This window comes from Papilio xuthus, unplaced genomic scaffold (genome assembly GCF_000836235.2).
Source record: "Papilio xuthus unplaced genomic scaffold, Pxut_1.1 DF827680.1, whole genome shotgun sequence".
In the NCBI taxonomy this organism is placed as follows: Eukaryota; Metazoa; Arthropoda; class Insecta; order Lepidoptera; family Papilionidae; genus Papilio; species Papilio xuthus.
In genome coordinates this window covers 7,271,436-7,285,378 of record NW_013530969.1, presented here as the reverse complement: position 1 = coordinate 7,285,378, position 13,943 = coordinate 7,271,436, and the positions used below count along the sequence as shown (strand labels likewise).

Here is a 13,943-nt window from a genome sequence, read left to right as displayed (position 1 = left end):
CTGACTATTTGGAAGTGTGCAATTAATTCTTTGGACAATGTCAATTAGAACTTTGGTTCTACTGCAGAGTTTATGAGTTGGAATCCCTTGCATCCCCAATATGGGGACATTCATATATTTTACACCGAACAAATAGAAATCTCTTTAAGACATATTGGCAGTTCCTATATAAATATTTATACATCTAAACAGGTTTAAACATAAATATCTGTAATTAAAATGTTATTAAACATTTATCATCATTAGGCAATAAAAATGAACAAGCAAATTCAAGTTTTTTTTTTAATATAGCAGTAGCAAATAAAACCGTAAGTTAAAATAAAAGGCATCAATCCTTTAGCCACTAATTGTATTAAAAACCTCAAGTGATTGCTGAGAGCCAAGGGAGATCAATAACCTCTACTAGAATTTAGGCCCCAAACACATGAGATGACCATCACTTCATAAATTGGGTCTAACAATAAATCTTATAATTATAACAATATTGTATTTGAAATCAAAATGCGTGAAGTGCACAACAGTACAGGGTAGGTACAGGGAACAAAATGGCTACTGGAACCTTTGGAAGTCTTTTGGCAGTTTTTTCCACAATATTTGTTAAGCAACACTCCCTGCAGATACACAAATATATTTCATATCTGTTTTAGATCATATTAGTGTTATAATACAGCAAGACAAAAAATATTCACTAACCCGAAATTGTAAGTAAAAAATAATTGAAATATTATACATAAATGTATATTATAAGCAAGTAGTTTGTAAAATCACATTTTACAATACAGTACAATTTCCTTGCTTAAAGCATTTCTTGTCAAATGAAAGATTTACAAAGTTATAGGACTACCTATTCTCAAAATTTCTTTAGAATTAACTGATACCACCTCGAGCAATCAACAGCGGACATATGCTTTTCACTGCAATTGATGAGTTTGATGGAAAATAGCTGCCCAAAACAGTGCAAGGTTTACATGTGGGCCACAGGTCATTATCCAATATAATTTCTATGTATATATATATATATATTTATATAATATATAAGTTAATACAATAAAGTAATGGAATTTTCAGTAACTAAGTAAAGTTACATTTTGATTCTCCTCACTGTGTCACAGCATCAGTTCCGAGCACGGTTTGTTATAAAAGCAGGGCACGCTAGTTCAGGGATGGTGACTGACCGTCATCCCACACCACATCAATGCTGGGCCATTTAGTTTGCAGACAAGTAAGCATAGGGTCCGTGGTGGCTGCGTGCATCGGACACTCCAGCAATGCAGCGCGGCCTGTCCTGTACACTACTCGTCCACCCGGGCTACTTCTCAATAGACCATTGTAGTGGTGTAATGTGAATGTATCCGGGGCACCACGCTCGCAACCAGGAAAGAATTCGTCCATAAATGCACTTAATAAAATTATACCCAAATTTTCAGAGTCAAGTTTTCTTCGCATCAGTTCCACATACTCAGGTTCACTGACAAGATCTGCAGCACACAAAACATCTTGAAGTGCAGCAGATGGTATGAAATTATTGCCTTCAGGGTCAAAAGAGCGAAAAATTCGTTCAGCTGATTCTCCTGCAGTTTCCGGTGCTGCTAGTCGCCGCTCCAAGGAAAACAAGACAGTCAAGTGAGTTTCCGAAGCCAGGACCCAGACGGGATGCTTAGGATTTTTGTAGAAGGAACCAACAGTGCAGTACTGCATATGCTCCATTATGGTAAGAAAACCTATGTCATTCTGCCTCTCGATGCCACGAAGTCGCAACCCACCAACAACTTGGTCATGGTCCCACACATGAGCCACTGCCCGTCCAGTTAACATTAAATTAATAAGTCCCTGAGATCCATAACCATAGGTAGAGTGTATGAGAGGATCAGATAATTCAGCTAGTTCTGCTTCCACTGTGCTCACTCCTTTGCTGAGGATGACACTGTATAACAAAAGCAGAACTCCATATTTATCTTTTAAAATGCGAATGTTTCTTGTATAGAAAGCCTCCACTTCCGACAATGTTTGAAAAGAGTGCACTTCCATTCTACGGTGAAAATGGTCAATTGCATCACATGATTGTTCTTCTGCACTAACATTGTTGCCAGCGCTAGTGTTTGCTTCCGTATCGTTTTTGCGGTACACAGCCACATTGTACTTAGAAACTAGGCACTGGCTTATTATTGTACACACAGCCCTAACAAGCAAAGAATTGCACTTTTCCGATGTCAAGTCTTGAAAACTATGTCCAGGTGTCTCAGACAACAGTATTTTGAGGAGAAAACCCTGCACTGGCGCGATGGCTGCGCACGGCCCTCCCTCCTGCTGTATTAGTGCGCTTGGCTCTTCTGGACTGAACTGAAACCCCTGCGCCCAACGCCGAAATACATCCTCCTTGATGTGATCGCCCCAAAGCAACCGCCTAGTGCTAGCCAGCTCTCGCTCCAGCGTCGCACTTCCAGCGCTCATATTATTATTGTTCTCTTTAGCTTTTGTGATGTCACTGTTCTCTTTGTCGCGTTATCCCTTCAACATTTGCAGAAAAGACTACACCACCTAAAAAAATAATCAAAATTAAACATCTCAAATTCTAACAACAACGTTAAAGATTAACCGGAATTTTACTACAAGAAAAATAAATTTACAGCAAATATACACAACTATAAAAAGAATATAACCACGTAGTATGTACTTACTGCGGATTCCACAGTCATAGTATCTTTCAACATTAGATTATTATTTACTCCGTTTTGAATACAAGAAAACCATACGAATCTTCTCAAATTGCATTATAAATCGTGCATAAATTGATGTTTAAAAACTTTTCATATAGAAAAAGAAAAGCTTACGACATAAAGGCTGCCATTTTTTAAGAAAAATAGCAACATTTATTTTCATGTCATTCCGTTCCATTTTCTTGAACATAGAGTTTTACATTTAATTTATAACTTTTATTATTATACTGTAGATTTTTCTAAATGAGTATTTATTATTTAGAAATACGTTTGAAATGGGTTTAAATTTAAATTTGTGGATAAATTTTTCAGAGGATGTTCAGTAAAAAAAGTTCACAGGGGATTGGGAGATTTCAAAAATTACGAATACAAGCACTAGGACTATTTATTCCACTTCTCAGTGATTTTCATCGCCAAACCATGCCAAATCCAAACCGTCAATAGCGACTATTATGGTAAGACATGGTACATTAAGTGATTTTTTTGCATAAAGTATTGTTCATTGTTGCTAATGATAGGTCCAACATATAAACATTTAAGGATTATTTTTGGTATGATTTAGGATAAAACTTACGAATAACTTATTTTTGCATTTTAAATTTCCGTAGTTTATTGAATATTAAAAAAAAATCTAATAAAAAACAGAAGATAGCAACACAGTCAGCCGTCAGGTCAGTCGCCACCGTCAGTCAATCATGGACGTTATACGGTGATGTTTGTTATTAGTTTTTATTTTCGTAACCATTCTCTTGTGTTAATTATATGATTTCGTTTAATTTAATTAACGTTACGTTAGAATTATCGCCGAAAACATGTTTTAAGTTATTCATTTTGTTATTTTGCGGTCTGTGATTAGTTTATGTGTTTTGTTGATTATTTCAACATAATGAAGGTGGACACAGCAAGTCGGAGACGACGCGCACTGCTCAACGTAGCAAGTTTGTGCATTCACTTTTTTATAAACAGTTAAAATATTTATATTCAAATTTACAATTATTATATTCAGTTATTAAATAACAATAATTATCATTTGTAAACACTTCATCACTGAACAATGTACTTGAATAAATTTACGCTACGGACGCATTCCTGCGTACACATTTTGAGAAATACGATAAACTCTTTAGAATTATATCAATTTGCAAATAAATATCCAAGCACACAACCAAATAATATGCTACATTGAATAATTGTTTTTTGTATAAACATCGTCTTTTTGACACGAATTTTAATTTATTTATTTATTGAAAGTGTTTCATCAATAATCTGTGTAAATATTTAGTTTTGTAGTGTGCGAAATGAAGTTATATTCATTGAGTTATTAGTCTGATAGATCTTTTAACAGATGGAATAGAAATAAAAATTAATATTTATTTGATAGTTATTCAGATTTAGGTGTGAGGAAAAATGGGTTTATTACTTAATTAGAACATTTAAGTTTGTAATACTTAAATTTACCCAATAGGCCTGTCAATAACAATATGCTAAAGATATTGTCAAATATCTTGTCAGCTTGGAACATTGCATGAGTCCGCTGCAGAGAACAAATAGGTGTGGCGGGGCATAAAGTGATGTGATAAGATGACTTTGAGATGCCAAGATATTTTAAAAGAAGGATATGTGTACTGTTAATGTTGCCAATATATGAAAGCCATTATCATTATTAATTTATACTGATTTTGATTCATAGCTGCTAGCTAGTACATTAGATATAAGAAGATAAGAAGAATAAGACAATTCCCCCGTTATGGCCCAGGCAAGTACAGGCCGCGAAGGTGGTGGGCGTGCGTATTCGGAATCGGCAACGCGACATTGTTTAAGAACTTTATTATAACTACTAGCGGACCCAACAGTCATTGTCTGACAATTTGACACTGCGATGGTAGCGCCGTCTGTCGGATCCAATGTAAAACATTCCAAAATCAACAACTACTAATAAATTAAAAAAACATTGTCCAGCGCACAAAATTGTGAATCTAAACCATTCCCAGATCCCCTTGAACACACACAAAAAATTTCATCAAAATCGGTCCAGTCGTTTGAGAGAAGTTCAGTGACATACACACTCACAGAAGAATTATATATATAAAGATAGTGCGCAAAGTATTTTCTGTAAATTATTTTATTCTCTAACCTTTTTTTTATTGTCCACATTGTTTGGCTAGTAGACTCTTAGTTTTGAAACCATGTAAACTGCAAAATTTAAAATATTACCTAAAAATGTTATTATACTATTTATACATATGTAGATTTGCAAGAAGTATTCAAATAAATGATATGTTTGGATCATTTGTAAATAATAGTAATAACTGGCTCAAAGTAGTTCCTGTTATTCTATTATTTCCTTTTATTATTTTTGAAATTACTTAAAAATCTTGTAGTTTGGCACCTTCTCCTTTGTTAGAGTTTGTAAAACGAGTTAAAACATGGGTAGTTTAAATGGTATCCAATAAAATAATTATGTGGTATCATCTACTCATGATTACATTACATTGACTTGAAGTAAGTCAATGACTTAGCAGACATTGGGCGCATCATTGCCATTTGCGTTATTATTTGGCGCGCGCTCGCTCGTTGCAATAATTTTCTCATGAAGTTTGTTGACACTTTAAAATTTCGCCAGGTTGTTAATGTTGTGGTGTACAGTTAGTTGTTGGGGTCGCGTGTGCAAGTTTGAGCGATAGTATGTTGTGTGAGAGGCGAGATTAGCGCGCACGGCCGCTATGTTGTCGCGGCAGGTGGTGCGAAGGAGGCGGTCAGTGGCGCGTGACGCCCCGACCTCGCCACCTTGTCTCTGTACCGCCACCAACGGTGCATAAGAATAATATAACTGTGGGGAAAAGCCCACTCATATGTTTACATTTTCCTATTTAAATTTTATAAAACTTTTCGATAAGATTGGTCATAAGTTTAAAGTACAACAAATATTAGGGTAATGTTTTTACTTTAACTAATGCAACATAACAGAAACTTTCAGAGAAATGTATCATATAGATATGATAAAAAAGAGTAACGTGGCACCGCTAAAAATGAAAGCATGAGTCAGAGCTAGCCATTTCGTGGCATTCAACCTCAGTAGTAATTAACCACCACCAATGTACCTGCTTCACTACTAACTACTTAAACAATCGCTTATTCGTGATGGTATTAACTACAAAAATTTTCTATCAACGCAGAAGTACTAATGACCTCAGCTTTAATTACCTTACAACAATAATAATTTTATGTTTTTCGAATATTCTGAACATTTGATGCGTTGCTTTAACATTCGAGTTCTCTTGAGTTTTTATTATGTCATGGGAGTTTTTAAATATTAAAAACCGTAAGCCAGTTACTAGTGGCCGTCGCGGCGCCATCTAGATGTCTCAGCATTATGGTATCCCCCTCGCATGCCTGCCGTGCCGGCACTGGGTCACGATGTCACGCGAGAACGCCCCGGCCGCCGTCATGCGTCCACTTTCAAACACCTAGGAAATTTGAGCACTTTAAATATTAGGGAAATCTAAGAAGTGTTCCCAACGACTTTTTAACATAAACAATTAAATCGTACAGTTAAAAATGTTTTCAGTTCTTGTGTGTTTCAGTCAATGTTTTCAGCACAGACTCTTTTCAGTTACAGTAATAAAATTTTGTTGTGAACAGCGACTGGCATTGTCTCAATTCAATGTTTTCTATGAAAAATCGTAATATATAATAAGTATTATACTTTCGAGTCAACAGGGTGCGGAACCTAAGACGTTGCAGCCTAAGGATTTAAATATTATGTAATAATTTACTTAGCTACGTATGCGACAAAGTAAAACGCATTGCATTTACAGAGATGACCTGGGCGACTTTGTATACAATACTGCTATGTGTAAACATCATTGTTTTTACATTAATCATACATTCTTGAGACGTCTCACAGCGTAGCCACTTGCGGTTGGCTCCTTACACTCCGTCGGTTCCACCGGCAGGACCAAGATTCAGTAAGAGTCATGTTGTTTATATGCGACTAACCATTTTTAAAACGTTTACATTTGCACAGTTGCTTGCTAGTTTCATGCAACTGTAACAAGTGCTCTTAAAATCATGGAATCTTTTTTTATCATTTGATATGAAAAAGTTGTAGTTTGTAGCGATGTTAATGGTATATAGCCGAGTAAAGTCTTAACTTTTTGTGACATCTCCTTGAGCCGAAATGTCTTTGCCCATTAACCTTTATTTTTGTCGCAATCCTTGAGTATTGCTACTCGAGGCGTAGGTACGTGAACAAATTGTATTGCCTTTAAAATATTTATTTGACCCGAATCGTCTGATATTACTGTAAGTATGTGAGACTGAAATTCTGGTTACCTTGAATATGACTCATATTTTTGGCAATCTTTGTTTGCATCTTTAACTGTTAATCGTGACAACGTGTATGCTTTATATTATTGACTTAGCTCATTGAGTAGCGAAGTGTTAAAAGGCGCTATACATTAAAAAGAGTTATGGTCTATTTTACATTAGACAGCAGAAGTAACTTAGCAAAGCCGCACACGGGGCCGGAGCGCCGACCGTCACAGTTCTCGGGTCAGTCGGCCTAGTCAGTGCAACTGCACTTTCTCGAACGCGGCTAACTTGTCTCTGTTGCCATCTCTAGCAGCTTTCTTAGGTTCAATGGTCGACAGACGTAATATAATTCTACAGAAACAGGAGGATAGTTGCCGGTGTCTATTTAGGAAAGGGGAGCAACAAGACAAACGCAGCTCACATATGCCTCACTGTAATACACAATTCATTCTACATTGAAGCTCTTTCCAAAAGAGAGCGTTTCCGAATCGTAAAGCAACAGACTTTGCAATGTGATGCAACCACAGCGAAGTATTTACAGTACTACCACAAAACTGTATTTACTATATAACATGAGTTTTATATGTCTAAAGTAACATCAATTTGTGCGAGTCGATCGAGCGAAACACATGACCCCAGTTTGAAACACTGGTTCAAATTATTTTAATTTCGTGGTGTTTGTTCGAACGATAAAATAAGCCCCAAAAACGATAAAAAACGTTGCGGTTAAGTTTGTACGTAAGTGGTAAAAGTTATTCCACTTATAGGCATCAGCATTTTATACGTTCCACGATATATGCATGTTCCTTTCCTGATTGTTAGTTTTCCCACAGCTTTATTTATCTGTTAATCTTAACGTAAGGTTTGCTGTTGCTTTATACTACTGTGGGAATTAATATTTGTTATTCAAAAATATACCGCTACGAAAAAAAATATGTGCGTAGTAAAAATTAATATTTGTCATCGCACCATTTTTGAGTAGTATACAAGCAAAGTATTTATTTCTGTTGAAAGTCGGACCAGTATATCGATGCAATACTACTTTAAATAGGTAAATTCTTAAAAGTACTGTTGCATAGATTCACGTGAGGTAATTTATGTATGTACAGTCAGCGTCATATAGATCGTCACAGACAAGATATGCAAATATATAGGTACACTAAAAGTATTCAATTATATCGGTACAACAAAAGTCCTCAAAATAATAGATACATTCACCCTGCTCAAATACATCGGTACATACACAGCGTCAAATATATGAGTACATGCAAGATGCTCATAAATATCGTAGCAGCCACAGCGTCATAAGTAACGAAGCAGTCAAGGTGCGCAAAAATATCGGTACATTTGACAAAATTGAACTCTATCTCTATATACTTGTGATACAATTTGGAATAAACTACTTCTGTTACATTCATTTGACACTTTGCATCAAACCATTATTTCAAAATTTACTAAAAGTGTTCGACGCGGATGACAGATATTAGGTAGATAAAACCAACATCAAATTTAAGTTTGTCATCATATATGCTAGTTTGGTCTCGTGGTCTTACCGTTCGCCACCGTTTGTACGTAAGGTCGGCGGTTCAAATCCCAAGCCACTATTTTTTTTTTGATATTTAAACCTTTTAATTTTAATATCGAAGCACATGTAATTAAATTCTATCGCCGTAGTTATTAGGTACTTTTTGATATTGCCTTGGACTAATGAGTTTGACCGTTAAAGTACTTTTCTATTTCAAACAAAAATGAAGGAGATAAAGCGATGCTATTGGCATGTAATTTGTTTATTACTCATGTTTGTTAAACTTGTACCGGTAAAAATAACACTTTTACCTTTTACTGATACTGATTATATTTAAGAAACAAAGAAAAAAAACTGAATGTTAATATCCAAACTACATCAAATTTTTGGCCGATTGCAATAAACATTCCAGTGTGCGTGGGCGCGCACACATATGTAGATAACACTTGTACGTATAGTTTCCGCGCGTACCATTCTTAAAACCCGCAAAGACAATCCACGCTCCGCCCACTCACTTCACCCGCGATGGTCTGACCTAATTGTTGTTAACTTTATTTAAATTTCTTTCTACCCGACAGCGAAAATTATAAAAAAAAAATTGTCGAGCAAAATTTTACATTACCAAATGTTTACTGGTTATGAAAAAATATCCCTGTTACTAATTTTTGGGTTAAAATAAAAGATTAATTAGAAATCTTTAAATATAATATTTTAGGTTATAAAATTACCCGCTCAATCTAATGTGACAAATGTAATGAGAGAGAGTTATAATAATCATAGACATTGTGTTTTTTTTCTTTTTTAAATCCGTAACATTCACCCCCTTGCTGACGAAGTCTGAATATAAAGCTAATGTGAGGTGAAGTATAAAATTAAAGTTAATTTGATCTTGACAAGTATAAAGATTTGACATTACAAATAACAATTAAGTGACATGAATGATTGACAACTGTTAAGATAATAAATTGAACAAAATAAAATAATGAGTTAATTACAATAACTAAACTAATGTTAGATTAAGTAATAATTCAAACAAAAAATAACTTTACAGTGATGTGAATTTACAAGTTTAAGTGACTGTGTTGTGCTATATAAAGTTGCAGTAATTATATTAAGTAATTCTCTGTTTGTAAATTGAAATTAAAGTTAGATTAAAATAAATTGTAGTATTATTTCTATTACAATCTTAGATCTATCTTAGGTATAAGTCTTTCTTTACTCTAGTAAAGAATATTATATCTAGGAGCTAAATTACATAGTTTAATTCTAAGTAAAATTTTAAATTACATTAACATTTTGAATAACATTAACATTTTGAAATTAAAGAAAGTATAAGCAGAATTACTGAGATGGTAATAAGACAAGTTTATGTATAGGGCGCTTGTACTGTCCCTTGGCAGTTTTAACTAAGACTGACCGGGTTAGGTGGTCATCTTTTGAAATATAAATCTCGATAATTCTCCCTATGGGCCAACACATTGGCGGAGTATTTTCATCTTTGATAAGAACTATATTTCCTACTTGTAAATTAGGAGAATCTGTAAACCACTTTTGCCTAGTTTGAAGTTCAGACAAATATGTTTTGTAAAATTCCTTCCAGAATTGCTGTTTAATTGATGTAATCCTTTGCCAAATATTAATTCTATTGGCTGAACTTTGAGCTAGACTGGGCTCTGGTACATCTAACATTGTTGTGCCAATAAGAAAATGACTTGGGCTTATATAATTAATTGAATCTATATTATCAGTAGTTGCAAATAATGGTCTTGAATTTAATATTGCTTCAATTTGACAAAGTATGGTAGACAATTGTTCATAGGTCATTCTACAGTTACCTAATTTTCTTTTAAGTAAATATTTAGTTTGTTTAATGCATGACTCATAGATTCCTCCCATATGACTGGCGAGAGGTGTGGTGAAAGTCCACTTTATATTTAGATAGTTAGTATAATCCATAATCTGACTGTAAGATGTCTCATTTTTGAACATATTATACAGGTCATGTAGTTCATGAGCTGCACCTTTGAAATATAAAGCATTATCTGATAAAATGCTGCTGCAGATACCTCTACGAGCAACAAATCTTTTGAGGCATGTAATAAATGATGGTGTTGTAAGATCAGTTGATAATTCAATATGTATGCATCTAGTTGATAGGCAGACTAGTATTAAGATATAGCTTTTTATAAATTTAGCATTGCGTAAGTTTGAACTTTTAATGTATATTGGACCTCCATAGTCTACTGCTATGTGTAGGAATGGTCGTTCTAAATTAACTCTATGAGATGGTAGGTTAGCCATCTTTTGCCTACAGGTCTGACCGCGATATCTAGTACATACTGTGCACTTGTAGACAATTTTCTTAACTTCAACTCTAGCATGGATAGGCCAGTATGTAAGTCTTAGGTTTGAGAGTGTGTTCTGAATGCCTGAGTGAAAGAGTTGTATGTGATATCTTTGTATGATGAGAGATGTGACATGGCACTTGGGTAATATTATAGGATATTTCTGATTGTATTGAATGTTTGCATGTTTAATTCTACCGCCTACTCTTAATAGAGAGTCTTGACTGTCAATAAATGGGGATAGTCTTTTGAGTGGACTATTTGAATAGGTATAATTAGTTTTACCTGACTTCAATTCTAATATTTCTCTTTTAAAGTGAGATGCTTTTACAACTTTTATTATAAAGTTATGGCTAACATTTAATTCTTCAGGTGTGAGAGGACCTGTGATTTTATGTTTGTGTTTGAGATTATGACAAAATCTGTGGCACTGAGCAATTGTGTTTAATAATCTTTGAAAACTTGAGAATCTTTCAAATATGGTCATAAAGTATTCTAAGTCATCATCATTATAGTATTCTGAGACAATTTGATTTGTATGAGGGCTTACTACTTTAATAAGATAGTTTTCTACTTCTGTTACTGTTTGAGCAATGCTGTAGGGCCAGTCACTAGGTGGTGAGAGCAAGTATGTAGGACCGTGCCACCATAGTGATAAACTATTTAAATCTTTAGCATGTACGCCATAAGTAAGTAAGTCTGCAGCATTGTCATGAGTTCTAGTATGAATCCACAAATTAGAATCTGAATTTTGTAATATTTGTGATATTCTGTTTGATACATAAACTTCCCATTTCTTGTAGGGTGAGTTTATCCAATTTAAAACTATACTTGAATCTGTAAAATAGTATTCAGAATGTATTTTAATAGCTACTTCTAATGCAATTTTCACCTTTTTCATTAATTTAGAGAGTAGCGTAGCGCTAGAAAGTTCTAATTTTGGTAAGCTGACTGTGCGTACAGGGGCAACTTTACTTTTGCTAATAACTAAATTAGAAGTTGGTTTATGATTAGGATAATGTGCTACAATGTAGATACATGCGCCATAAGCAACTAATGAGGCATCACAATATCCTACTAAGTAAATTTCATTTGGTATATCTGAGAAACAATATCTAGGAATAGTAATATCTTTTAATATTTGAATATTATCATAGAAGGACCATTGTTGTAGTAAATGTTTAGGTAATGGTGTATCCCATTGTATGTTACTGGATTCTTTCCATAGCTGTTGCATGAAAAGTTTTGCAGTGATTGTAACAGGTGAAAGGTAACCGAGTGGGTCATAAATCTTGGCAATAATTGAGAGAACAATTCTTTTAGTAAAATGTAAATTACATTGCTGAGAGGGAATGTTAACTTTAAATGTATCTGTTGCAGGTTCATACTTGAGACCTAATGTACTAGTTTCATTACCAATAATAAGACTGGTTGGCGAATGTTTACTTTTGTTACTTTCAACATCTTGTAATATCTGAGGATTGTTAGATGACCATTTATGTAATTGGAAACCACCTCTTTTAAATAGAGAAATTAATTGATTGCAAAGTTCTCTAGCTTCAGAGAGTGAGTTTGTTCCACAATGGACATCATCCATAAATGTTTGATATAAAATGCATTTTGCTGCTAATGGATAGATGTGACCATCCTGATGGGCAAGCTCTAATAATGTCCTAAATGCTAGATAAGGAGCACTTCTAGTCCCATATGTGACTGTATTCAGTCTAATAACTTTAAGATCATCGTTAGGAGATGCTCTCCATAGTATACATTGTAAGTTGCAATGTAAAGGATCTATGTTTATATTTCTGAACATTTTAATTAAATCACATGACAGTACATATTTATAGGTTCTATACCTTAATATAATGTCTATTAGATCTGTGTAAATGTTAGGACCCTCATGTAAGACTTCATTGAGAGACACTGATGTTGATGACTGACTACTTCCATTAAAAACTACACGTAATTTAGTTGAAACACTACTTGGTTTTAAAACTGCATGGTGAGGAAGAAAGAATCTTTTAATTTCCTCTTGTGTGTTTGATGGAGATGAAGAAGTAGGTATGTAAGATGCATGTCCTAAGTTTATGTATTCATCAATGAATTCAGAATATTGTTTATGAAGTTCTGGATTGTTAGTGAATCTTTTCTCTAATGACATATAGCACTTTTGAGCGATGCTGTAGGAATCACCTAGCTGATCTAGCTTGTCTTGTATAATTGGAAGTTTTACTGTAAAGCGACCTGTTGGGTCTCTAGTAGTTGTGCTTTTGTAAAGTTCTTCGCAAAATATGTGTTCTGGTGTAAGTATTGGGGAAGATTTTAGTTCCTCTTGCTCCCAAAACCGTTTTAATAACTCATCACAAGATTGTTCACAAGTTATATGAGCTGATATAACTGAGTTTTTGTTAAAGTGGAAATCTGTATGAGTTAATGTGTGGAAATTATTCGATGTGTGGACTGTATTATGATATAAAGATTGCATTGTTAATTCAATTTCTCCTGTCACTACCCATCCAAAGACTGTATTAATGAGTGTGGGACGATTTTTACCTAGTTGTATACTGCCCTGCAGAAGAAGCGAGTAGAATAAATGTCCACCAATGAGCAGGTCAATGGCCTTTGGAACATTAAATGTGGGATCTGCTAATTCATATTCTTTAGGTAACTTGAAGTTAGCGAGTGGTATATAATTCTGTGGTAGCTTTGTTGAAATTTGTTCAGTAACTACACAGGTTAATGTTGTGGCATAATTGCTGTTACGAGATGCAATATTAACTATTGTAGATTGAGATGAGTGTGTGGGATCGCTACCTACACCATGTATAATGTAACCTTTCTTGTTAGAAAGTGGTAAGCTGAGCTTGTTAGCTAGCTGTTTTGTTATTAGACATACTTGGCTTCCGCTATCTAGTAAGGCTAGACATGTAGTCCATTCACCATTATCTTGCTGAACTTTAATAACAGCTGTAGATAGGTAAACTTGAACTTGGTCTGAGTGTAAATGCATAACTGAAGCTTGTTTGTTGTCACTAAAAT

General features: G+C 34.5%; 1 protein-coding gene across 1 annotated transcript; it reads right to left on the bottom strand.

Moving 5' to 3' along the window:
* Positions 1 to 332: 332 nt before the first annotated feature.
* On the bottom strand, positions 333 to 2,855 carry LOC106117398 (protein FAM188A). Its single transcript, XM_013311701.1, has 2 exons — positions 2,679 to 2,855; positions 333 to 2,538 (listed from the first exon to the last, which is right to left on the bottom strand). The coding sequence occupies exon 2, from the start codon at positions 2,449 to 2,451 to the stop codon at positions 1,153 to 1,155; it is 1,299 nt and encodes a 432-aa protein (XP_013167155.1). The 5' UTR covers positions 2,452 to 2,538; positions 2,679 to 2,855; the 3' UTR covers positions 333 to 1,152.
* Positions 2,856 to 13,943: the final 11,088 nt, after the last annotated feature.

Bases quoted from the DNA above. Each gene is read 5' to 3' on its own strand.
- LOC106117398 (XM_013311701.1), bottom strand. From the start codon at position 2,451: ATGAGCGCTGGAAGTGCGACGCTGGAGCGAGAGCTGGCTAGCACTAGG.